The sequence below is a fragment of the Pristiophorus japonicus genome, chromosome 14, assembly GCF_044704955.1.
Source record: "Pristiophorus japonicus isolate sPriJap1 chromosome 14, sPriJap1.hap1, whole genome shotgun sequence".
NCBI lineage: Eukaryota > Metazoa > Chordata > Chondrichthyes > Pristiophoridae > Pristiophorus > Pristiophorus japonicus.
The window spans coordinates 109,515,891-109,543,294 of NC_091990.1; the positions used below are offsets into that span (position 1 = coordinate 109,515,891).

Consider the following 27,404-nt stretch of genomic DNA (forward strand, 5'->3'; position numbering starts at 1 on the left):
GTGTCGGGGGGGATATTGCACTTTATCAGGGAAGCTTTGAGGGTGTCCTTGTAATGTTTCCTCTGCCCACCTTTGGCTCGTTTGCCATGAAGGAATTCCGAGTAGAGCGCTTGAAACATAGAAATTTACAGCGCAGAAGGAGGCCATATTGGTCCATCGTGTCTGCGCCGGCCGACACAGAGCCGCATGGCCCTTGGACAGCAGCCCAAAAGATTACATATAAACCGATGAACAATGAAAGGCAAAGAGCACCCAGCCCAACCAGTCCGCCCCACACAACTACAACACCCCTTATAATAAAAACATCTACACTCCACCTCAACAAGAGCCATGTGATCTCCTGGGAGAGGCAAAAACCAGATTAAAAAACCCAGGCCAATTTAGGGAGAAAAAAAATCTGGGAAAATTCCTCTCCGACCCATCCAGGTGATCGAAACTAGTCCAGATCACCCTGGCCGTATTCTATTCCCTGCAGTACTTACCATTATATCCGCGCCATCCAACAAAAGGTCATCCAATCTAATTCCAATTACCAGCTCGAGGTCCGTAACCCTGCAGGTTACGGCCCTGTTAAGTGACCATCCAATCATCTCTCAAAAGTGGTGAGGGTTTCTCCATCCACCACTCTTCCAGGCAGCGAATTCCAGATCCCCACAACCCTCTGCGTAAAGAAGCTCCCCCTCAAATCCCCTCTAAACCTTCCACCAACCACCTTAAAACTATGCCCCCTCCACCAATGGAAATAGGCCCTTACTATCCACTAGTCCAGGACCCTCAATATTTTGTACACCTCAATAAGGTCTCCTCTCAACCTCCTCTGTTTCAATGAGAACAAATCCAGCCTATCCAATCTGTCCTCATAACTAAGATTCTCCATTCCAAGCAGCATCCGAGTAAATCTCCTCTGCACCCTCTCTAGTGCAATCATGTCCTTCCTATAATACGGCAACCAGAACTACACGCAGTACTCCAGTTGTGGCCGAACCAAAGTATTATTTAATTTAGGCATAACCTCCCTGCTCTTATATTCTATGCCTCGGCCAATAAAGGCAAGCATTCCATATGCCTTCTTAACCACCTTATCCACCTGGCGTGCTACTTTCAGGGATCTGCTTTGGGAGTCTCGTGTCTGGCATACGAACGATGTGGCCTGCTCAGCGGAGCTGATCAAGTGTGGTCAGTGCTTCAATGCTGGGGATGTTGGCCTAGTCAAGGACGCCAATGTTAGTGTGTATGTCCTCCCAGGAGATTTGTAGGATCTTGCGGAGACATAGTTGGTGATATTTCTCCAGCGACTTGAGGTGTACATGGTCCATGTAGATTTTAGTGGCTGCATTACAGCAGGTTATGGGCACGGGTGGAGGAAAGCTGGACGCTGAAGTGCGTTAGCGCCCGTTTTGACGTTGCACCCAGCCAGAATACTTGTGTCTGCTTATCTACGATGAGTGTGGCAGGCCATTTGTGGATGTGACGGTGAAAGCAGTTCGGGGAAGGTACCTAGTAGATACAGGAGCCTCTAGCACGGATGTCCATTCACCGAATTCGACCACCTCCCAGTGGTCGAACGGAGTCCCATTTACACCGGCGGGTACGGAACAGGCTGGGGCAGTGTCGAAACCCTTAACCATAGAGTTAGGACCTAACACAAAGTGGGAATGCATTTTAATGAAGTGGGAACAGCCCGGTTCGGGAGTTCTCGGGGCTACTACATGTTGGCACACCACGGCATAATGGATATGAAGAACAATTGTCTATGGGGGGCAGCTGATGCAGATAGGATGGGTGAGAGCGTAGTGATTTCCAGGGACAGTACAGACAAAGGCAGCCCCTGCACGATGAAGCCGAAAGGGAGTTATGACTTAGAAAGATTAGTCGCTAACATTCCGGCCAGGTATCAAGGGCATGTACGGGAGAATATGGATAAATTTGCAACGCACAAGCATGATTGCGTGAGAGTAACTGGGGTAGAGGTGCAGATTGACGGGGATCCGATGACATGGCCCCAGAAACAGTATAATTTTCCCCGGGAAGCAGAAAGGGATTTGGAAACTGCTATAAATTCCCTATTAGATCAAGGTGTGTTGTGGACCATAGCCACACATGTAAACTCACCCCTATGGTCAGTACAGAAGCCCGATAACTCATGGAGGGCCATGGTAGATTACCGAGTCCTGAATAAAAATATTCCAGCCTGTGCATCCACGGTAGCAGATTTGATAGAGAGTATCCCTGCAGCCGCTACAACTTTCACCGTGCTGGACATTTCAAACGGGTTTTGGTCTGTTCCCCTGAGACGGGAGGACCAGTATAAATTTACCTTTACTTTTAAGGGTCAGCAGTACATGTGGACATATTTTCCACAAGGGTTTCACAATAGTCCCTCGATCTTTCACCAGAGTATGGCCGAGGCACTGAAAGGTTTTAGTCAGCTAGATCGGTTGGTCCAATATGTGGACGACCTGTTGTTACTCTCCGAAAGTGCGGAGGACCACGGGCCATTATTGAGTGAATTACTGCAGTTGTTGAAAGAAGCAGGCTTTAAAGTAAATCCCAAGAAAGCTCAAGTAGGCCAAGAGGAGGTGCAGTTTCTAGGTTTGACATGAGAGCAGAAGAGAGAGCCATAGATGGAGCCAAGAGAAAGGCAGTCCAGGAACTACCCGTCCTAAGGACATGTCAGGAGTAACTGCAGGGAATTTAATCGAGGAATATGCAGCCATGGCAGCTCCTTTGTTGATGCTTCTTAGCAAAGGAATAGAGTGGGAATGGAGTGAGAGTTGTCAGGAAACTTTCATCCAGTTAAATGAGGTGTTACAGACAGCACCAGCATTGGGAGCAATAAATGGGGGCCAGACTTTAGTCTGGAGGTAGCGGCTACTGGGGACAGTTTGAGTGTAATGTTACTCCAGGAGCGACACGGCAAGCTGAGACCAGTGGCCTACGCCTCCCGGGTTCTCACAGAAGTATAAAAGAGCTTTTCGAATTACGAGCAACATCTATAAAGCAACTTTTTGGGCAGTAAAGCATTTTCTGTCGCTCACAGGGTTAGCTACAGTGACTCTGTTGACCTGTCACACACTGACACAAATGTTACTGGACAGTAGAATGAAAGATGGGACAGTGAGCAGTAACAGGATTGTCTGCTAGACATTGTTGCTTACTCAGTTAGACCTGAAGGTAGAAAGGTGAGGAGAACCAAAGCTAGCCCCGTATCTGGTTTATCCGGGGGCAGCTCACATGTGTTCAGTGGAAGGAGTGTGGGATGTAGATGTGGGATTCCAAGCAGGGAACATCCGACAGGCAGGGACATCTATGTAGATGGGTCTAGTTCAGTGACAAATGGAGAGAGAAAAACAGGCTGTGGGATTTACGATCCTGAGGCAGGGATAGAAAACGCCATAAACTCCCAACACTAAGTGCGCAACAGGCTGAACTGGCAGCTGTAGTGTATGTGGTCACACACCCTAGCGAATTCCCAACTCCCTGTACGATAGGTTCGGACTCTATGTTCACGTGCAACTCCTGTACTAAGCATTCAGCAATATGGGCTAGGTGAGGATTGAAGTTCTCAGACGGGAAGCCTTTGGTGACGGCTCCTTTGTTAAATGTCATTTTGGACGTCACGGGTAGGAACCAGAAGGATTACTACATCCAAAAGGTCAAAGCACAGTCTAAGGCAGAACCCAAGTGGAAAGAAATGAAAAAGCTGACACACTAGCCAAAACAGGGGCAGGAGAAGGGACACCTTGGGACCCCTATCACAGTGGACAGATCATGGCTGTAACAGGCAGAGAGGGCCCAAAGAAGTACCATTGCCGCCTGATTTAAAACAGGCTCAACTACGAGATGCAGACCTTAGAGCAGCGATTAGAGACAAGATAGGTGGGAAGCCTGTAGCAGGACCTTTGGGAGCTGCAGACATAGCAGTAAGGCAGGGAATGCTATTGAAAGGAGACAGTTGGATCGTGCCTGGGCAGTGCAAGGAAGAATACTTGCAGCTAAATCATGGAGGTCCAGGAGCTGGACATCCAGGGCCTGAAACAACGTGGAATAAAGTAGAGGCCGTGGGATGGTGGCCTGGACTTAGAAGCAATGTAAGGGATTAGTGTCAGAATTGTCTGGTATGTGCAGCAAACAATCCAGACCCCCACGGAGAAAGGCTCCATTGGGACACACAGGAGGGTAGAGGGGCCATGGCAGTCTATACAGATAGATTTCATTGGGCCACTGCCCACCTCAGGCAGAGGCAATAAATATTGCTCGGTGTTAGTAGATCTTTTCACGAAATGGGTAGAAGCTTTTCCTTGTATGGCGGCCACCACAGTAGTCACAGCAAAGATTCTGGTGCGAGAAGTATTTTCTCGATGGGGACTGCCCCTGACAGTGGAATCAGATCAAGGGAGTCATTTCACCGGAGTGGTAATGCAGGCCACCCTAAAGCTGTTAGAAATACAGGGGAAATGGCATGTGGCATATAACCCTCAATCGTCAGGTCCAGTAGCGAGGACAAACCGGAACTTAAAAGAGAGGCCTCGAAAGGAGATAGGAAATGCCCCGAAGAAATGGGATGAGATCCTACCCCTAATACTGATGAGCCACCGAGCCAGTCTCTCAAGAGTACAGGACACTCCCCACATGCACTGATGACAGAAAGACTTACGAGGACCCCTACCCATATACTAGCACCAGTCCTGACCGAAACAAAAGTTAGAGGTGTCACACGGGACAGGTTTCTCAGAGATCTGTTTGATACTCTGAAGGGGCTGCATTGGGAAGCAGCTAACAATATTGGCAGACAGCACCAGTAGAATAAACTGCTGCTGGAACCCAGGGTTACACAGTAATGGAGGGCAGAGGATCAGGTAATGGTCAGGAATTATGCCAGAATAGGGGCATTTGAACCGTTGTACAAAGGACCATATAGCATCGTATACAAGGCAAGCCCCATGGTCTACACGATCCAGCTGCCAAAACGAATAAGGTGGTTTCATATAAACCAATGAAAGCTGTACAACCCCAGAGAGAAAAGTAAAAAGCGGACCAAGGCCCAAGAAACTATAATGAGTTTGATCAATGTAAGCCTTCCATCAATGCTGTGGGATGATGATGATGATGGAGATGTAAGGGACGGAGCTGTAAGGCAGAATGGTCAGGTGCCGCAATCTAGGGTGTCCTGGACACCTCCTCCAGGTCCACCCTGAACCGCTGAAAGCCCAAACATCGGGATAAAAGAAGAGGGAAGCAGTGATCTTAAAAAAAGGGAAAATGTACATGTGTGTATAACTGAAAGAGGACCTGTGAGGGGAAGGCCCCCACATAGCAAAATATTTCCTTCATTTTGTCTTTATAGGAGCGAATCGAGGTGGACATTGTGGATAAGCCTGTGGATGGCCCTGATTATTAAAGGATGGGGAGATCGGGGAGACACTGAGACATTCCTTACATACGGGTGTATGGGAGGAACCGGCCCCACCATAATTCAAGGGGGAGCGATACGGAGCAACAAGGGCACAAACACCTATGCAGACACTGGGAGTTGGCCAGGGTGGTTAAGATCAAATTCGACCAAGTATTCCAGACAAACCAAGGGTAAACTTGGGGAGGTATCAGTGTTCTGTCCAAGGGTAAACATCACGATCAGAAAGGTACGGGTGAGAGAGGGTAGACAAGTTTGTCTGGAATGTAAAGGGAGTACCCCCATGGGAGCATGGTTGTGGTTACAAAAAAAGACACGGGAAAAATTAATGCATTCACAGAATGGGAGAAATTGGGTAATAGCTCAAACAGACGGACTACAGCAACAAAAGGGACAAAAGTGTGTTAGAAGTTGTGGAAGGAGGAACAAGGGATTTATGTCTGTGTGGTTGGATCTAGCCACAAGTGCAGGGGAGATATGGCGATTGTTCTTAAAAGACAGTGGCCGGATTCCGGGTCAGGAATGAATTGGACGCAGGGTTTTGATTCCTGTGTGACCTTGAACCCTCCAAAAACAGTCGATGCAACCAAGCTGATCGTGAGCAGATTAAAACCTCTCCCTAAAATGCTGGAGATTCCAAACCAAGAAATTCCATGTCCTGTCCTAACACCCGGGCCTAAGAACGGGTTGGTGTTAATCCCAATAGGGAACATATTGTATCATACTGTGTATTATGAAGTAGCGTCGGTTATTCTGAATCTAACAGAGTTACAATTACCCCGGTGGTGCCCGCCAGAAACGGAAAAGTTAAGAGAAATGTTTAAACAATTCAATCAGAAGAATTATGGGGCCGAAAGTCAGGGGGAGGCGTACAAACAGAGACGAAACAGGAGACTAGCGAGTGATGTAGCTACAGCGTTTAATACAGGGACATCACTGGTAAATGGTGTAGACAACATGCTGTTGCAAGTCCAAGTGAATACCTTAAGGGGCCAGTTAAAGAAAATACTAGTGGAGGGTAGTGACACAGAGGGTTACGAACTACAGGAGGACCAGGTTATCACTATCTATTTGAAGGAGATGGTAGCCGAGGTGGAGACACAGGCTCAGACCATCAATGCTTTAATAAAGGAGGGTAGAAACACGTCAGATCAAGCTGCTCGGAATGACATGTGCGTCATGTACGGAGTTTGGTCGTTAAATGAAGGACGCAGTAATTTAGAGGATTTAAAACAAGGCCACGTACCATCGTCGGCCAGTAAAAAGCACCTAAAAACATTGAATGTCTACAACAACCTCCTTAATTCGTGCCAGCTACAGTCAGTCTCCGAAGCGTACCCAGTCCCGGTCAACTGTGGTCAGAGTAAACAGTCTATAATGGGGATAATGCTTAGAATACCAGTGAAGAATACCAGTGATGGATCAGTCGCAACGACCCGTACCGGTATACCAGGTGGAAAACATTGGGGTCATTCGGAACGGGGTACGTGAATCATCATAGAACCCCTCAGTATGTGGTGAAATTGGGAGACTCAATAACCGGTGCTAGTCTGGACGGATCTCAGAGAGGAGGTACACGTGATATTGTGCCCCTATTATCTGAATCCTTTCGACCGGCCAGTATGTGGGTTCAAGTACAAGGACAGGCAGCCTATAAGCTGTATCATGGAAGTGACGGCTCACGACCATGTCCCGCCACAGGTTGCGTACAAGGGAAATGGGATATACTGTGTCACCACCAGCGAAAGTCGGTATAGAATACACCAGGACACTTGGGCCCCAAGTTTCCACATGATTTGCTCCTGATTTTTAGGAGCAACTGGTGGAGAACGGAGTATCTTAGAAATCGCAATTCTCCACATTTAAGTTTTCTGCAGTTCTAGTCATGTAGAACAGTTTCACTTTGGAACAGAATTTTTTTTTCCAAAAGGGGGCATGTCCAGCCACTGACGCCTGATTTGAAAGTTTCCACAGTGAAAACGTACTCCAAACTAACTTAGAATGGAGCAAGTGAAGATTTTTGTAAGCCTGAAAAAATCAGGCGCAGGTTACAAATTAGGCGTCCGGAATGAGGTGGGGGGAAGGAAGTCATTACATTCTACAATAAATCCTTAGTTATACTTATACAAATATTATACAAATAATTCCAACCTGAATAAAAATTTATAAGCAAAGAGAAGATTAAATAAATCATGTTCCTACCTGTGTGAAAGTGCTTCAGACAAGGAGAAGGCTGCAGGAAGCCTCACAAGTTGAGGCAGCCGTTCCCGACAGCAGCGGGGCGGGGGGAGGCAGTGAGGAGGCAGCCGTTCCCAACGGCAGGTGGGGGGAGGGGGGAGGCCCCCCCTGCCGTCGGTCGGGCCCATCGGGAAACGGCTGCCTCAACTTCTGAGGCTTCCTGCAGCCTTCTCACTGCTGCAAGAAGCCTCAGTGCTGATCATGGAAGGGCAATGTGGTTTTATTAAAAAATTTTAAAAATTGAACAGCTACAAAGAACTACAAAAATGGCCGAGTGCCAATGTTTCCTTCACACTGCGCGTGCGCGAACGCTCCAACGCGCACGCGCAGGGTTGCCGGCACGAAAAAAACTCATTTAAATGGTACTCGCCCCCTCCTACTTACAAAATCGGTGCAAGTGGTAGGCTCCGCCCCCTGGGCGCCGCGCCAAGCTGACATCGAGCTGCAAAGCGCTCGAGAACAGCGCGTTTTTTTTCAGGCGCCGTTTTCGGCACGAAAAATGGGCGCCCAGCTCGGAGGGGCGCCTGTTTTGCCGCGTATGGAAACTTGGGGCCTTGGTGTCCAGTGACAGATTCTACCTTTTGTTTCAAACCCCAGGTAGAGACACTAATAGCACAAGAAAGGATAATTCCTATCTCAGACCACAAATACATAAGTATCATAGTCAAAGGTACTTTACCGAAACTCCAGGAATACTTATCGCGTTTTGGATACGATATCCCGCCGTTAACCGAACATTCGACCGAGCTATTAAAGGACATCGAGCTATCCCACAAACATTATTACACGTTACACCAAAAGAACGAAAAAGGGAGGAAATCGAAGAAATGATTGCCCCTCCACGATGGGACTTGAGACCCAATATTGAGATCCCGCCTGGGTTCGAATCATATCACACTCGTTAGTAATTGTACAGTTGGTAATAGTATCTATTTATCTTATCCTATAAGTTAAAACAAAAGACGAAGGAAGGGAATCTTGAAGGGTTATTAAAATGAACCAAGGCCAAAGTGTTGTAAATATAAAACTGAAGTCAGATGGATCTAGGCCGAACATTGTGTTGTTGTAAAAAGCGTTGGTTTGTTTGGAAAGGTATTGTTTTGTTGTAAAAAGGGATGTAATCTGGAGTTTTGACTGAAGGCTACAATACACCCAAAAAGACTCATGGAAAAGAAGTCACCGAGAGTAATGTCTCCGAGTTTATAATGTGACATTAAAGGGGGAAGTGTAAGGTGTACACACTTTTACAGAGGACACAGAAAGAGGCCACAAACTAAAAATGATTTAATACAAGCTTTTGGGATTAACTGGACAAAGGGAGAAAAAGGCACCAGCCTGGGGCAGGTGGTAACTCATCACCAATTAAGAACAATCTCTGCAGTCGAGAGCCAGACATGTTTATGCATAGAAACAAAGGGATTCACACATTTCATAAAAACTCACAGAAGAGCCCCTGGATTGATTGGCTGGAGGGGAAATGACAATTCTCTCCAAAGACTAAGTCTGCAAGAAACCAGGACATCAAAAGGACCCCACAAGGTGTACATTTTTGGAGAATGGGGTACTTACGATAAGGAGTTATCTTTTGCCCTGTAGTCTCCGTGTGCAAATTAGGGACACTCAGGACCATCATGGCAGTCACCAAATGGATCACCACAAACATCGATCCAAATACATTAACAGAAACCTCAGCTCAGCGGGTGTTTTATTGATAAAATGGATATATATATACAGACACACACGAGCTGGGAGCAGCTAGGGGCGAACAAAAAGGAACGGAATGAACACAGAAGAAATGGAGAGAAGAGAACAACCAGAAGAGGAAACATCGACGAAGAACAACTGGTCATGGAGCCAACGACCACGAATCTACAATCTAAGGTTGCAACTACTAACTGGACGGATGATTGTATGTCTTCGGTCAATTCTCTCAGAAGTCTTGTTCTGTAGTTTTTAAGTTCGTTTTTGCGTAATAAAACTGACAATTGGGTTAAGCCTAAACTTTGCGACACGTGTAGCCCTTTCCTGTAATTCCCGAGGTCTACGAATCAAGGTAGAGTGTAAAACGAACACCCTAGAACGCTTTGAGACCTCCGGTGGTCATGAAAGGTACTATATAAATCTTTCTTTTTCTTTTAATGGGTTATTACACGTTCTAGAACTCTACAAATAATGGTGGGTGTGGGAGAGTAGAGCCTTCCTCAAATAAAATAATGGGAGCAGGTATTATAATTGCCATTGCTACTTAATTAGCCAAACCACTGTCCTACAATTACACATTGTGCACATAAATTTATAATTGTAATTAACAAATAATTGTCTAGAATGCCAAGATGAATGGTAGAGTTCATTACAAACAACTTTCCCGTTAAGGTCCTATATCGGCAGCTCACCAGCTTTTAAATGCAAAAACCGCACAGGCACGTAAATTTGCAGAGCCAATTCAAGGGACCGCGCAACCAAGAGAGAAAACATTGATTACAACACATTCAAATAGCCAGGTAAAATACCGTAATCACTCCTCTCTATCTCTTATCTCCTCCAGACCCACAACCACCCCCCACCCCCCACACCCCCCCCCCCCCCCCACTGCTCCTTTAATTCTGCCCTCTTGGGCATCCCTGATTGTAATCGCTCAACCATGAGTGGCAGTGCCTTCTGTTGCCTCGGCCCCAAGCTCTGGAACTCCCTTCGTAAACCTCTCCGCCTCTCTTTCCTCCTTCAAGACGCTTCTTAAAACTTACCTCTATGACCTAATTTCTACTTATGTGGCTCGGTGCAAAGAGCCTTGGGTCGTTTCACTATGTTAAAGGCGCTATTATAAATACAAATTGTTGTTATCACTTTTTTTTTTAACAATATAATTAATGTGATACCATTACACATTTTATAATGAAAATTAATTATGCATTTATTTTTATCATAAACAAACTTCAAAGTGCCTGTCACAACAGAACTTCACACAGCTACTAATGAACTGGTTAATAAAAAGTGTGCCCGTGGAGGAACTGTTAATCCTGTATCTTTCCTCAAGATCTTCACTTTATTTATTCAGTAGAGCCCTTCTCTAAAACAAAATGACTGGTTATGCTACCTATGCATAATCCAGTTGGCAGCCACATCAAACGCAAACAGCAAGTTAATGATTTGGAAAGAGAGGGGAGAAAACCAGTATAAATAATAGAGCACATAATGAAGAATTTAGCAGGCTGCAAAACAGTTACAAAATGGCTCAGACGTCAGAGAGAATTTCAGTTTTGCACAGGGCGGAGGACGCAAGGAGGTACTGAAAATTCATGAGAAACTGAAGTGAAACAACCTACGGATTATACCTTCACCCATGGCCAAGGCCAATGATTTGGAGTTTACATACGATGATACAGCACAGAAGGAGGCCATTAGGCCCATCATGCCTGTGCCGGCTCTTTGAAAAAGCGATCCAATTAATCCTACTCCCCCCTGCTCTTTCCCCATGACCCTGCAAATTTTTCTCTTGAAGCATTTCTTCAATTCTCTTTTGAAAGTTACTATTGAATGTTGCAAAGAAATATTAATAGAATTGAGGAATATGATTCCCTAAAAGCCCAGTAAAAATCCCACCGTCTCATACAATACAAGTGGAATTTGATTTAATCAGTCCTGATTATAAAGGTGACACTATCAGATCTGGTCCACGAAATCTCAGTTAATAAAAACGGACCGTGACTATTCGTCCACCCGAAAACAGTGACCCTACAATTCTCGGCAGGTTTTTGGTTTGGTTCGGAAACCTTTGCAAGATTATATTAAATCAGAACAATTCCACAGTAATAGTTCTCACTTTTTGAGTTGGCGTGCCCCTTTTCAAATGAACTGGACCACCCATCTAAAATGTAATCATAATACCATGCAATACTCTAAAATGTAATTATACGATATATGATATATATTTAGAAGCTGATATTTCCTAACCGTCTCAGCTGCCCTTGTAGCCAAATTTTTGTTTTATTTCCCTGCCAATAATGCCCACAGGCGACGCCATGTTGAAAGTGGCAGCACGTGACCAGAAATTACTGCTCCGAATCGTTCACTGAGATGGCGTGCAGCGATTATAGAAGGATAAAGTCAACCATAAGCAGCACGTTGGCGAGGGATTGGAAATTTTCACTCGCGAGTACGTTGATGGTTGAAAGGGCAAGGTTCAGCACAGGGCTGTGAGAACAGGGTTCAGTGCAGACACAGGGCTGTGTGTACAGGGTTCAGTATACCAGCACAGGGCTGTATGTACAGGGTTCAGTATACCAACACAGGGCTGTGTGTACAGTGTTCAGTATACCAGCACAGTGCTGTGTGTACAGGGTTCAGTATACCAGCACAGGACGTGTGTACAGGGTTCAGTGCGGACACAGGGCTGTGTGTACAGGGTTCAGTTTACCAGCACAGGGCTGTGCGTAAAGGGTTCAGTATACTAGCACAGGGCTGTATGTACAGGGTTCAGTGTGGACACAGGGCTGTATGTACAGGGTTCAGTGCGGACACAGGGCTGTATGTACAGGGTTCAGTGCAGACACAGGGCTGTTTGTACAGCAGCACAACATAAGAACTAGGAGCAGAAGTCGGCCATTCGGCCCCTCGAGTCTGCTCCGCTATTCAATGAGATCATGGCTGATCTTCCACCTCAACTCCACTTTCCTACTGTCCCCATATCCCTTGACTCCCTTAATATCCAAAAATCTATTGATCTCTGTCTTGAATATACTCTGAGCCTCCACAGCCCTCTGGGTTAGAGAATTCCAAAGATTCACCACCCTCTGAGTGAAGAAGTTTCTCCTCATCTCAATCCTAAATGGCCGACCCTTATTCTGAGACTGTGACCCCTGGTTCTAGACTCCCCAGCCAGGGGAAACATCCTCCCTGCATCTACCCTGTCAAGCCCTATAAGAATGTTGTCTGCTTCAATGAGATCACCTCTCATTCTTCTAAACTCTAAAGAATATAGGCCAAGTCTGCTCAGTGTGCACGCAGTGGGCAGTCACTGGTCTTGTGGAAATGTATTTTTTATCTAAGCTGATACCATACGGTATTTGTGTGCCCTTTGCAATATATATAACAAAATGGAGTCCTGGTCCTTCCAGAACTTTCTGCATAAAAGCAGTCGGCTTGCATAAACAGCTAAACCTGGTTTGAGATGGCCATCAGACAGCTAGGAGACAAGTCATGCTGAGACAAGTAGCCCCCCCCCCCACCCAAGGTGCTCTCCTATTGTCTATATGACACCAGTTCCATGCCACCCCACCCTTTTCAAAGTACTCAAACCACCAGCCATTATCTCTTGTAGAGACCTCATCCATTTGATGCAAAAAGATAACTGACTAGGAAACTGGACAATCCTGACACAATGCAAGACAGGTAATAGCTCATTACCACACTCTCATGGAGTAATGGCCGGCTGGCCAACTAATAACCCTGACAAAAGGAAATATCTGGAAACCACGTCAGGACAAGGATGTAGTAATTAACTCTTTATCTGTATTCACTGACTACGAGACAGAGCCAATAGACAGGGAGAGGCCATAACTTGGGTTTTACTGTATAAATATCTCGTGAAACTGTACCATTGCGGAGGTGTTCACTTAGCCATTGACTGAGTGTGACCTGCCCCTTGCTAGCAAGTAAATTAAAGAGCTGAAAGTGTCGGAGTCATTCTTTTCGGAGGTCGAGATTTCGACAGTTACTGCTTGGAGGTTCCACCGAGATGCATACTCTCTGTCCTGTGAGTAAAACGGATACAGGCATAGTGCCTCTCAAGTGAAAGGCTTCAGTGACCAAAACAAGGTGAGCTTTTTGCTCACAAGAAGGTTTCTTCACTGTTGAATCGCATATGTAATCTGTTGTCCACAGGGGAGGCACTGCAATCTACAAGACTCGACATTTAAAAGCTAAAGTTATTTTTTTTTTAACCATTTCTTTCTCAGCTTGCAAGCAGAAGAGAACCGGTTCTGGAAAAATCTCGAAACAGCCCGGGGAAGGTTTCAGTAGGTAAGGTAGAAACAGCGCTAGTCGATCGAAAAAGGTTCTTGAAGGTTCTTATGTGATAAGATTAGGAAAAAAAGCGCTAATCGATCGAAGGTTCTTATGTGATAAGAGTTAATTGTTGTTAATTAGGAAAAGGTTCTTATGTGATAAGATTAGGAAAAAAAAAAGAAAAGCAATCGATCGAAGGTTCTTATGTGATAAGAGTTAGGGTAATGGAATCATAAGTTTTATCAGTTTTATAAGTTTTATTAGGATAAGTTAAGGACTCGGTCTGTAGTGGCGTACAACGCAGACTGAGAATTGATTATTTGTTTAGATAGAGTTTAAAGGTTATGATTTGTGTACTCGCGTGAATATGGTTTGTTCTAGTTGTCCTTGTTATACTGTTGTGTGCAATACCTTTGTGCGACATTGCCATTAGAGAAACGGGAAGAGTCACTAGGGAAAATTGTGATTCGGAAAAAAACACAAGGATTGATTAAGAAAAGAAACAGTAACTGATTGATCAACTACGGTTGGTTCGTGCCAACATATCTCACACACCCAGACTGAGCCCGAATTAAGAGCCTTTTCAGGCCACGTAACAGCCAGGAGAAGTGGGCGTAGAGAACTCGGTTGGCCGAAAGGATTGCGAGATCAGAAACTGTGGAAAATCTTAATCATCCAGAATGGGGGCTGGAGCAAGTAAACCACCACCAAAAGGGACCCCAGCCCATTTTATGCTCCAGAATTGTGGTCAGTCTTCAATTGACCACCTAAGAGAATGGGTAAAGTGGACTAAGGGTGAAAACAGGCCATTTCCACCCAATGGTTCATTCAATTTAGAGAGAATAACATGTCTAGAAGAATGCCTTATAGACAGAGACCCAGGTAGAAGAGGTAAAAAGAAAGTGAATTGGTCAGCGTTTGGAGATTGGAAAAGGGAAGCTGAGGAACGACACGAGAAGAGCCTAAGAGTTAGCAAGCAGTGTACTAGAGGGAGAAAGCAGGTGGATGAACGAGTAGAGCAGGTGAATCGCCCTCGACATAGCAAACATCCATCTGTTATGGTTGCTAAAGAGACAAAGGCACACTCACCAAGTGCCCCTAAGGGTTGGAAAAAAGATGAGGATGAGGAATGGGACGAGGATTGGACTCCCTACAGCCATCGACCACCGCCGTATGTTCCACCCCCGGGGGGCGCTCCAGGCCAACAAGGAGGAGACGATCCTCGGGCCGGAGCATAGGGAGACGGGGTAACACCCGCTCCCAACGATGCAGGTGCGGCTGCAGGAAAAATAAATCAGTCACAAGGGAATCAACACCATGACGGCCCTGCAGGTGGCACACGAAGTCTTACCCATGGACAAGGACCCAGTGCCCTGGAGCCATCATCATCTGCATACCCAGTAAGACTTTTTCCCAGTCCACTTTCTGGGGGGGCTCCGGTCCCTATTTATCGACCATGGTCACCAAGTGAGTTAAGAATAATTGTGGAAGGATTGGCAGACCCTAAAACCAAAATTGAAAAGGCCATAGACCAGTTAAAAGTGATCATCTTGTGCCACGAACCCAGTATATTAGATGGTCAAATCTTACTGAAAGCATGGTTAAAGGACACGAAATTTGCCGAACTTGAGACAAAATTCAAAAATTTTAAAACCCATCGAGAGGCTCCAGATGCAGATCCCAGCACGAAGCCAGGAGAGGGGTTCTGGGAAAGATGTTGGGAAGCCTTACATTCGGTGTTCCCAAGAAAAACGAATTGGTCCAAAATTATGGAAACTACACAAAGAAAGGGGGAGGATGTTGAGGATTATGTAGAAAGAGTGCGAGAGATCATGAACCAATGTTCAGGCATGAAAATAGAGGAGGTAGAAGCTCCTATGATCAGTGCCGTAGTAAACGGGCTACGACCCGAACTCAGAGATCCCTTTAAACTAGTTTGTTTCGGATGGCGACAGGAATCGCTATCCAAGGTTGTGTCTATGTTAAAGGACATACAAGAGCGAAATAGAGAATCTAAAAGCAAGGTCACCGTATTTGTGGAACAAGCAGCTCCAACAACACCCACCCCGGTAACACTGTCCTACGGCTCCCCCCAGGGTAGAGGAAGAGGGCGAGGCAGAGGAGGAAATTTCAGGGGAAGAGGGAGAGGAGGTGCAGGGCGGGAACAATATAATACCTGTTACAATTGTGGTCAGATTGGACACTAGGCTAGAAATTGCCGGGCAAAACAGCAACAACCAAATTATGATTGGACTCAACAGGCAGGTAATAGAGCACCCCCTCCCCCTCCAGGACCCAACCCGTATGCGACCCAAGTCCAGGTACATGCTAGACCTCAGACTAATTTCTCTGTTCAAGATCCATTTGGATCACAGAATCAAAAGCAATTTGGCCAACAACCAAATTGCCCGTATAATGATCAATGACACCCAATCCCAGACCCGAGTGCTGCGAACCAACAGCTACCCGTCGTTTCGTTAAATGCCATTGGAGAACCTGAAGTAAAAATATGAACACAAGGAAAGGATATCCCCATTCCTAGTGGATACTGGTGCCACCTATTCGGTCCTTTCAAGGGAGGATACGAGGGGAATTCCCACTTCCACTAATCAAACCTCAGTGATTGGACTATCTGGACACACGCAGCAAATGTTTTTCTCCAACCCTTTCAATATACAATTAGAAGATTACGAAGATAGTCATTCATTCCTGTCTAATGAGGTTCCAGTGAACCTGTGTGGACGTGACCTGTTATGTAAAATGAGTGCCACGATCCTCTGTTCCCCAGCTGGTATGGAGGTTCGGGTCCCCATAGATAAATGTGGCGCATATCCACTACTTCAACCACAACTCCCATATCGTATGCCTGGAAAAATTTGGACCCCACACGAAGCAAAACCCTATCCTATTTGGTTGGTTCATATTGGTGCGTAACAAGGTTAATCACAGACTACCTCAAATCTCAAACCTTGGAAAATTGGTACGAAACATTACACTGCACAGCATATTGTGACCACACGGAATCAGACGCTACAGCACAAATCTTTTATCAACTATTCCTGCACCAGAAACATCAATTGATGATCGAACAAATTTTTATCGGACCTGAAGGCATAGCGGCAGGGGTTGAATTATCCTCCCACAGTCAGAGCTTGTTTAGGGTTAAAGGGAGCGTTCCACACTGCACCCAGGCACACATAAACCCCAGGATTTGGGACGAATGGTTAAAAGAATACAAGAGGAATGGCACACACTTAATGGAACTTTGGGGCAACATGAAAGGGGGGGGGAGGCTATTCTGTCAAGTTGAATGGGAAAATATACTTTGATGCTGTCTTAGAAGAAAGGATGCTTTCAGCCATTAGCTTCCCATTACAACAAAGCACAGCAGAACTCCTTGCTAAGGTTCCAGTGCAACTATGGTCTATACACGCTAATGAAGTAGGAAAGATGCTCACCACCCAACCATATAAAGGTAGTGATCAATTCAACCACCCCACTCCCCAAGAAGCCCCAATACCCCTTGACCCCAGCCGCAGAACAAGGTATCGAGCCAGTCATTAAGTCCCTGCTGGCCCAGGGAATAATCGTTCCAACTAGAAGTCCATGTAACAGACCAATCTATCCGTTGCAGAAGCCCAATAGTGACAAATGGAGATTTGTCCAAGACCTACGAGCTGTGAATCATTCTGTATTCCCAACTTATCCGGTGGTACCCAACCCGGCAATTATACTTGCCAGTATTCCGGCATCCTCAACGTATTACACAGTAATTGATCTGTGTTCCGCATTTTTCTCAATACCCATTCACCCAGAGTCTCAATTCCTGTTTGCCTTCACGTATAAAAGACACCAATATACGTGGACAAGACTCCCGCAGGGATTTACCGAGAGCCCTACTATATTCTCACAATGCCTAAAGAGGGATCTGGAAGATGTAATTTTACCAGTAGGTTCTACACTTGTGCAGTATGTTGATGACTTATTGCTCGCCTCACCCTCCAAATTGGCCTGCGAAACGGACTCCCTTGTGTTATTAAAAGCCCTGGCCTTGAAAGGACACAAGGTGTCAAAGGCAAAGTTACAATTTGTCTCAGAAAAGGTTCGGTATCTAGGGCACGAATTGGTCAGAGATACGAGACAATTGACACAAGACCGAGTAAAAGCAATCTGCTCTGCCCTACTACCAGTAACCAAGAGAGAAATGAAATACCTCCTCGGCATAACAGGATACTGCCGGCAATGGGTTATGAGTTATTCCGAGATCGTTAGACCACTGTTAGACATGTCCATGCCCGCACTACCAGAGAAGTTGATTTGGAATGAGGTATCCTGGAATGCTTTCCAGAACCTTAAACAGTCCCTCACTTCAGCACCCGCCTTGGGATTACCAGATTACACTAAGCTATTCAACTTATTTGTGCATCACAAGTTGGATTTTGCACAATCTGTTTTGACTCAGTTACATGGGGACAGGCAGCGGCCGGTAGCGTATTTCAGTACCCAACTAGGCCCAGTGGCACGCGGACTACCAGGATGTCTTCCTTCGTTGGCAGCAGCTTATTATGCTATGCAACAGGCTCAGACAATAACTCTAAATCATCAGACCATTTTGTATATCCCACACTTTGTCGAGATTTTACTTACTAAGTGTGCCACCCAACACCTAACCTCCGCAAGAACCACTAAATATGAGGTCGAACGGTTATCAAATCCGAACCTTATCAAAAGATGCACTACCTTAAATCCAGCCACTCTACTCCCCACAGAAGACGACGGCGAACCCCATTCATGTGAAATGGTAACCGAATTAGTGACTAAACCACGTATCAATCTAACAGATGTACCAATGTGTAACCCTGATCTAGTGTACTATGTTGACGGATCAGTCCTACGAAATGATAGGGGCCAACCTAGAGTGGCTTATGCAATTGTAACCCAGTTTAATGTTGTCGAAACAGCCTCTCTTCCAGACTCCTTTTCAGCCCAACAAGCCGAATTGTTTGCGTTAACTCGAGCCTGTATTCTGGCTGAAGGACAAACAGTTAATATCTACACTGATTCCAGGTATGCTTTTGGAGTATCACAAGATTATGGAAAAATTTGGAAGATTCGCGGGTACCTGACTTCTTTAGGAACCCCTATCAAAAATGCAGAACAAGTGGAAAATCTTCTGCGAGCCATTCAATGCCCCTTGAAACTTGCCATTATCAAATGCCAAGCACATACAGGCCAGTCGAATGACATGGCACTAGGGAATGCCAGAGCTGATAATGCAGCTAAGTCAGCAGCTCTGTCAAAAGGGGGGATGCAGGTGTCATTGTTCCCACTAAGGAAAAATAATTGCTCAGACCCGCCACCCACTATTAATGATGTGCTGGCCTTTCAGACACAAGCCAGTACGGAGGAGGTGGTGACCTGGACGAAGGATCAATGTTATAAAAATCCAGAAGGAATATGGGTTCACCACGACGGCCGCGTGGTGGCACCCAAATCCTTACTTCCATGGATTGCCCGATGTGTTCATACATTCACACATGCAGGCAAAGGGGGAATGGCAGATTATATTTTGGCAACTTGGTATGCACCAAATATTTCAGCAATCGCAAAACAAATCTGTGAAAATTGTGTTACCTGTCAGACAATGAATCCGGGTAAGACGGAAAAAGTAGAATGTGCCTCCCACCCAAATCCAGTCGGGCCTTTTGTACATTTACAAATGGATTTTACTGAATTACCTATGTGTATGGGATTCAAGTATGTATTAGTTATTGTAGATGTGTTCTCTAGATGGATTGAAGCCTTTCCATGTAAAAAGGACGATGCCACTACTGTTGCTAAATGTGTTAAAAGAAATCGTACCGCGCTTTGGAATCCCTGCTAAGCTTTCTAGTGATAACGGGTCACATTTCACGGGAACTGTTATAAGGGAAATGTGTAAAGCTTTACAGATTAATCAATGTTTTCATTGCAGTTATCATCCACAATCAGCTGGACTTGTTGAAAGATATAATGGAATGCTTAAAAATAAGCTGGCAAAACTATGCAATGACACTGGACTGAAATGGACAGAACTGCTGCCCTTAGCTTTGATGGTAATGCGATCTGCAACCAACAGAACAACAGGCCTGTCACCGCATGAGATAGTTATGGGACGTCCCCAACGACTACCTTTTACAGCACCATTTACTGCAAAACAAATGGACATCCACAAAATGGAGGAAAATATGTTGAACTATTGTATTGCACTAACCAAATGTATTTCCAGCTTTCATTCACAGGTAAAGGAAGCTCAAGTCAAGCCAGCGGAAGGGAAGTGTCATAACCTGGAGCCAGGGGAATTCGTTTACATCAAGATTTTTAAAAGAAAAAGCAGTCTACAGCCAAGATTCGAAGGACCATACCAGGTCTTGCTGGCGACCAATACTGCAATCAAGGTAAAGAAAAGACCAACATGGATCCATGCATCCCATTGCAAACGGGCACCCGACCAGGAGGAAGAGAAGGGACCAGAGGAACAGAAAAAGGAAGACTGAATAAGGAACTGTATGGACTATGGGGACTGATGGTGCTGGGCTTGACAGGGTTTTACTTTGCATTATTGATTACACCAGGGGTACAGACCCGTCACCGAAGGGAATTGCAAGTAAACATATTTATGGCACTGAGTCATAGGTATGCTCAAGAAAGAAACTTGTCAAGTTGTTGGATATGTTCCCATGTACCTGTCCACTCCGAAGGGGGTATTCCCCTGAGATCTGTCCCCTTTAACGAATCAGAAATGGTAGAATGGTTGACAGTGCAAAATAGGACAAACCTAACCAAGGTGTCAGAAACGAAGGAGCAAACAGAATGGAGGTCAGCAGGGTATAAACTTACAGCCTTCCAGGGATGGTACCAGCCTAATTATGATAATAACCGTCAGCCTCCCTTCCTAAGCATTACTCCCAGAATAGGAAATCCTGAAGGTATAATATGCCTAGTGAGTAATGAGACTAAAGGACCAGAAATGGGACGCAGCAAGTGTTCCCAAATGGCTAAATGGCAAGCCACAACTAATCCCACGGATGGGAGAAAGATAGCAACCGTTGGTTGGACAATGGTCCATAACAAAGCCCCAGGTGAAGGGTGGGAAGGTGAGACCACTCGAGTATGGATGGCGTGAAAGGACCAAGAGCTGACGTCCTATAATTGCACCTACTTTATTTGTGGCCATAAAGCCTACCCATGGTTACCAGCCAACTGGACAGGGTCCTGTTACTTAGGATATGTGGTACCCTTTATCAGATCAATAAAGACTCTAAGGGATGCCTATGGAAGTCATACATTTAAACGGGATTTGACATGGCTAAACGGAATATTCAAGGTAATGGTGCCACCCTATGGAACAGCATCAACCGAATGGCAGTTACGGGAACTGGCTAACTTAGTCGAATCAGTAGCCAACGCAACTTCCCAAGCCTTTGAAGGGGTAAATGATGAAATGGTAGCTATTCGAACAGTGGCTCTCCAAAATTGTATGGCCTTAGATTAACTCCTAGCCAAGGAAGGAGGGACATGCGCATTAATAGGTGGAGAATGCTGTACGTATATCCCAGATAAATCAGAAGAAACCGGCAGTCCAGCTGAATACATCAGGAAAAAGGTAATAGAGTATAAACAGACAGTTGGCCAGGATGGTATCACCTTGTGGGGTTGGGCATCAGGATGGCTGGGATCACTAGGGAAATCTGTGGTACAGGGTTTGATCATATTCCTGCTGATAGTCTTCGCCCTGTATCTATTATTTGTCGTCGTTAAGTGTTGCTGTGCCAGGGTGGGAAAAACTATGTTACCTACCGAGACCACGGCTAGAGTTATGGTAGCAACAACTGCTGAAGGCTCTTGTGTGGAAATGGAAAGGGAGAGACTGTACAAGATCAGAATGGATTAAGTTGCCCTTGTGAAGGACAAAATGGGGGAATGTGGAAATGTATTTTTTATCTAAGCTGATACCACACGGTATTTGTGTGCCCTTTGCAATATATATAACAAAATGGAGTCCTGGTCCTTCCAGAACTTTCTGCATAAAAGCAGTCGGCTTGCATAAACAGCTAAACCTGGTTTGAGATGGCTGATGGCCATCAGACAGCTAGGAGACAAGTCATGCTGAGACAAGTACCCTCCCCCCCCCATGGTGCTCTCCTATTGTCTATACAACACCAGTTCCATGCCACCCCACCCTTTTCGAAGTACTCAAACCACCAGCCATTATCTCTTGTAGAGACCTCATCCATTTGATGCAAAAAGATAACTGACTAGGAAACTGGACAATCCTGACACAATGCAAGACAGATAATAGCTCATTACCACACTCTCATGGAGTAATGGCCGGCTGGCCAACTAATAACCCTGACAAAAGGAAATATCTGAAAACCATGTCAGGTCAAGGATGTAGTAATTAACTCTTTATCTGTATTCACCGACTGCGAGACAGAGCCAATATACAGGGAGAGGCCATAACTTGGGTTTTACTGTTTAAATATCTCGTGAAACTGTACCATTGCGGAGGTGTTCACTTAGCCATTGACTGAGTGTGACCTGCCCCTTGCTAGCAAGTAAATTAAAGAAACTTCTGCCAGAGCTGAAAGTGTCGGAGTCATTCTTTTCGGAGGTCGAGATTTCGACAGTCTCCGAACGTGCTGTTAATGACCAGTCCGCAAAAGCAGCACATTCGCGGACCCCCGCAATGTCTCCGCCATCCGCAGTTTGAGAACCACTTCTCACAGCACCGCAAATTCTGCAGCACGACAGATTGCATTTCTATAGCGCCTCCTACGACCTCCAGACGGCCCAAAATACTTTAACAACCAATCAAGTACGGTTTAAAAATGTAAGTCACTGCTGTAATGTAGGAAATGCGGCAGACAATTTGCGCACAGCAATGTGATAATGACAAGATAATCTGCACGCGAATGTAGATACTGCATCAAGCCCATCCAAGACTTGGGGACATCTAAATCTAAGTTTGTTTTAGCATTACTATATAAAAAGTTAGTTATACCTGTAGTTTATTTTAAGAAATAAATGTACTTTAAAACAGCATTGTTTCTAAACCCCCATTTTCTGCTTACCCGTTTACAGCAATACCTACCATTTAATATCTAGCTGTCTTGCGTAACTTCACCTGGTCAGCTGCGTACCTAGATATCAGCTGTGGTTCAGTCTCACCTCTGAGTCAGAACGCCACAGACTTGAGCACATAAATCTAGGTTGAGAATCCAGCGCAGTGCTAAGGGAGTTTCATACCTCGGGAGCCTATTATCAGCAAGGGCAGACATCGACGACGAGATTCAACACTACCTCCAATGTGCCAGCGCAGCTTTTGGCCGCCTGAGGGAGAGAGTGTTCAAAGATCAAGCCCTCAAATGTGGCACCAAGCTCATGGTCTACAGGGCTGTAATGATACTCGCCCTCCTGTATGGCTCAGAGACATGGACCATATAGAGTAGATACCTTAAATCACTGGAGAAATACCACCAATGATGTCTCTGCAAGATCCTGCAAATCCCCTGGGAGGACAGACACACCAACGTTAGCGTCCTTGATCAGGGCAACATCCCCAGCATCGAAGCACTGGCCACACTCGACCAGCTCCGTTGGGCAGGCCACATTGACACAAGACTCCCAAAGCAAGCGCTCTAATCGGAACTCCTACACGGCAAGCGAGCCCCAGGTCGGCAGAGGAAACGTTTCAAGGACACCCTCAAAGCCTCCTTGATAAAGTGCAACATCCCCACTGACACCTGGGAGTCCCCAGTCAAAGACCTCCCTAAGTGGAGGAAGAGCATCTGGGAGAGCGCTGAGCACCTCGAGTCTCGTCGCCGAGAGCATGCAGAAAGCAAGCGCAGGCAACGGAAGGAGCGTGCGGCAAACCAGACTCCCCACCCACCCTTTCCTTCAACACTGTCTGCCCCGCCTGTAACAGAGACTGTAATTCCCATATTGAACTGTTCAGTCATCCAAGAACTCACTTTTAGAGTGGAAGCAAGTCTGCCTATGAATGAATGAGGGAGTCCTGCACTGTCAGAGGTGCCGTCTTTCGGATAAGACATTAAACCGAGGCCCTGTCTGCTCTCTCAGATCCCATGGCACTATTTCAAAGACAGGCAGGGGAGTTCTCTCCGGTGTCCAAGCCCAATATTTATCCCTCAATCAACATCACAAAAAACAAATGATCTGGTCATTATCACATTTCTGTTTGTGGGAGCTTGCTGTGCGCAAATTGCTGCTTTCCCCTACATTACAACGGTAGCTACACTGCAGAAGTGCTTCATTAGCTGTAAAGCACTTTGGGACATCCTGTGTTCGTGAAAGGTGCTATACAAAATGCTAGTTCTTTCTTTTTCTTTCTTTAATACAGGGTCATCACGTGGTACAAAAAAAAGTTATAAATATATTTATTTAGCACTCATTTCAATGCTGAAAGCCATGTCAGGAATATTCTAATGTCTACAATGGGATTGCTTTGTATTTATTTTTAAAAGTATGTTGCTCTGACAGCAGCAAAATCTAGAGATTAGTCCCGTGCCAATGATCTGCACACAACAGAGCATTTTCCTGCTGTGCCAATGCAACAGGTATACTGAAACTAACGTAGACCTTCGACAACAACTTGTATTTATATAGTGTCTATAATGTAGTAAAACATCCCAAGTCACTTCCACAGGGCTGTGATAAAACACAATTTGACACACAAGGAGAAATTAGGACAGATGACTAAAAGCTTAGTCAAAGTGGCAGGTTTTACGGAGGGTCTTAAAGGAGGAGAGTGAGAGGGAGAGGCGGAGAGGTTTAGGATGGAAGTTCCAGAGCTTGGGGCTCAGGCAGCTGAAGGCACAGCCGCCAATGGTGGAGCGATTAAAATCAGGGATGCTCAAGAGGGCAGAATTAGAGGAACGTAGACATCTCGGGAGGTTGTGAGGCTGGAGGAGATTGCAGAGATAGGGGCATGGAGGGATTTGAAAACAAGGATGTGAAAATCGAGGCATTGCTTATCCGGGAGCCAAGCACAGGGGTGATGGGTGAACGAGACTTAGTGCAGGTTACGAACATGTCAAAGCCCAAGATCATAATGTTTATAATCACTCACTTACCTGGAGTGCTTATAGAGTTTGCGAGGTCTGTTATGAGATCGCCGTTCCCAATGTTCCGGATCACTAGAATTACTATCATAAGGGGATGGCCGTGCAGCCATCCCAGTCTAAGGGCCTCCGCTTAGCCAATGCCTTCAGCTCACACACAAGGCACTCATAACCTACAAGAAAGTGTATATTCTATTACTGCAAGTATTGTCAAATCGGAACAGTTTCCATTTTACATTATTATTCAGTTAAAAAGGTTGCTAAAAAAAGTGACCTTTTATGACATTTCGTGATCATAATGCATTTAGCATGTTCGAGAACAATGACGAAGTCAATTCGACCAATATTTATTTATCCTCTTTGTTTCCACTATCTGTGTAATGATAAACACTTCGCCCTCCCACAATATGGAAAACCACCACCAATTTTCTCCTGTGTTTAGCAATTGTAATTCTTTAATGCTGGCCACAGGAGTTTAGTCTCGACCCTTCCCGCTCTTTCCCTGTAATGTCTGCCTACTCCTTGTTCCTCGCAACTCTTACAAATCCCTCCCGGCCCCTCCACATCCCCACCCTCACCTGAAAAGAGCAGGCAGCAGAAGGAATGAAACACAATGCAGCAGTGGAGAAATGAGACTGTACACCGAGGCTGCAGAATTGCAGGAAAGTAGGGGTTGCTACTTTCAACATGGTAATGTGCACTTCATTTAATAATCCTACCTCAATCTTAACATAGAATCGTGGAATAGTATAGCAGAGAAAGAGGCCATTCGAACCATCGAGTCTGCGCAGCTCTTTCGAAGAGCGATCCAGTTAGTGCCACTCCCCCGCTCTTTCATCGAAACATAGAAACATAGAAAATAGGTGCAGGAGTAGGCCATTCGGCCCTTCTAGCCTGCACCGCCATTCAATGAGTTCATGGCTGAACATTCAACTTCAGTACCCCATTCCTGCTTTCTCGCCATACCCCTTGATCCCCCTAGTAGTAAGGACCTCATCTAACTCCTTTTTGAATATATTTAGTGAATTGGCCTCAACTACTTTCTGTGGTAGAGAATTCCACAGGTTCACCACTCTCTGGGTGAAGAAGTTCCTCCGCATCTCGGTCCTAAATGGCTTACCCCTTATCCTTAGACTGTGACCTCTGGTTCTGGACTTCCCCAACATTGGGAACATTCTTCCTGCATCTAACCTGTCTAACCCCGTCAGAATTTTAAACGTTTCTATGAGGTCCCCTCTCATTCTTCTGAACTCCAGTGAATACAAGCCCAGTTGATCCAGTCTTTCTTGATAGGTCAGTCCCGCCATCCCGGGAATCAGTCTGGTGAACCTTCGCTGCACTCCCTCAATAGCAAGAATGTCCTTCCTCAGGTTAGGAGACCAAAACTGTACACAATACTCCAGGTGTGGCCTCACCAATGCCCTGTACAACTGCAGCAACACCTCCCTGCCCCTGTACTCAAATCCCCTTGCTATGAAGGCCAACATGCCATTTGCTTTCTTAACCGCTGCTGCACCTGCATGCCAACCTTCAATGACTGATGTACCACGACATCCAGGTCTCTTTGCACCTCCCCTTTTCCTAATCTGTCACCATTCAGATAATAGTCTGTCTCTCTGTTTTTACCACCAAAGTGGATAGAAACATAGAAACATAGAAAATAGGTGCAGGAGCAGGCCATTCAGCCCTTCTAGCCTGCACCGCCATTCAATGAGTTCATGGCTGAACATGAAACTTCAGTACCCCCTTCCTGCTTTCTCGCCATAACCCTTGATCCCCCGAGTAGTAAGGACTTCATCTAACTCCCTTTTGAATATATTTAGTGAATTGGCCTCAACTACTTTCTGTGGTAGAGAATTCCACAGGTTCACCACTCTCTGGGTGAAGAAGTTTCTCCTCATCTCGGTCCTAAATGGCTTACCCCTTATCCTCAGACTGTGACCCCTGGTTATGGACTTCCCCAACATTGGGAACATTCTTTCTGCATCTAACCTGTCTAAACCCGTCAGAATTTTAAACGTTTCTATGAGGTCCCCTCTCATTCTTCTGAACTCCAGTGAATACAAGCCCAATTGATCCAATCTTTCTTGATAGGTCAGTCCCGCCATCCCGGGAATCAGTCTGGTGAACCTTCGCTGCACTCCCTCAATAGCAAGAATGTCCTTCCTCAAGTTAGGAGACCAAAACTGTACACAATACTCCAGGTGTGGCCTCACCAAGGCCCTGTACAACTGTAGCAACACCTCCCTGCCCCTGTATTCAAATCCCCTCGCTATGAAGGCCAACATGCCATTTGCTTTCTTAACCGCCTGCTGTACCTGCATGCCAACCTTCAATGACTGATGTACCATGACACCCAGGTCTCGTTGCACCTTCCCTTTTCCTAATCTGTCACCATTCAGATAATAGTCTGTCTCTCTGTTTTTACCACCAAAGTGGATAACCTCACATTTATCCACATTATACTTCATCTGCCATGCATTTGCCCACTCACCTAACCTATCCAAGTCACTCTGCAGCCTAATAGCATCCTCCTCGCAGCTCACACTGCCACCCAACTTAGTATCATCCGCAAATTTGGAGATACTGCATTTAATCCCCTCGTCTAAATCATTAATGTACAATGT

At 45.6% G+C, this 27,404-nt stretch overlaps 1 protein-coding gene across 2 annotated transcripts in view; it reads right to left on the minus strand.

Annotated features, from left to right (window-relative positions):
• Nucleotides 1-27,404, minus strand: part of btbd10b (BTB (POZ) domain containing 10b) — a 125,190-nt gene that overhangs the window by 65,949 nt on the left and 31,837 nt on the right. The window contains exon 2 of one of the 2 annotated variants that reach the window (XM_070899481.1): nt 24,790-24,950. The exons of the other annotated variant lie outside the window; for it this stretch is intronic. Coding sequence (XP_070755582.1) covers nt 24,790-24,890 — 101 coding nt within the window. The 5' untranslated portion in view covers nt 24,891-24,950. The remainder of the gene's footprint in view (nt 1-24,789; nt 24,951-27,404) is intronic. 2 annotated transcript variants of the gene reach the window in all.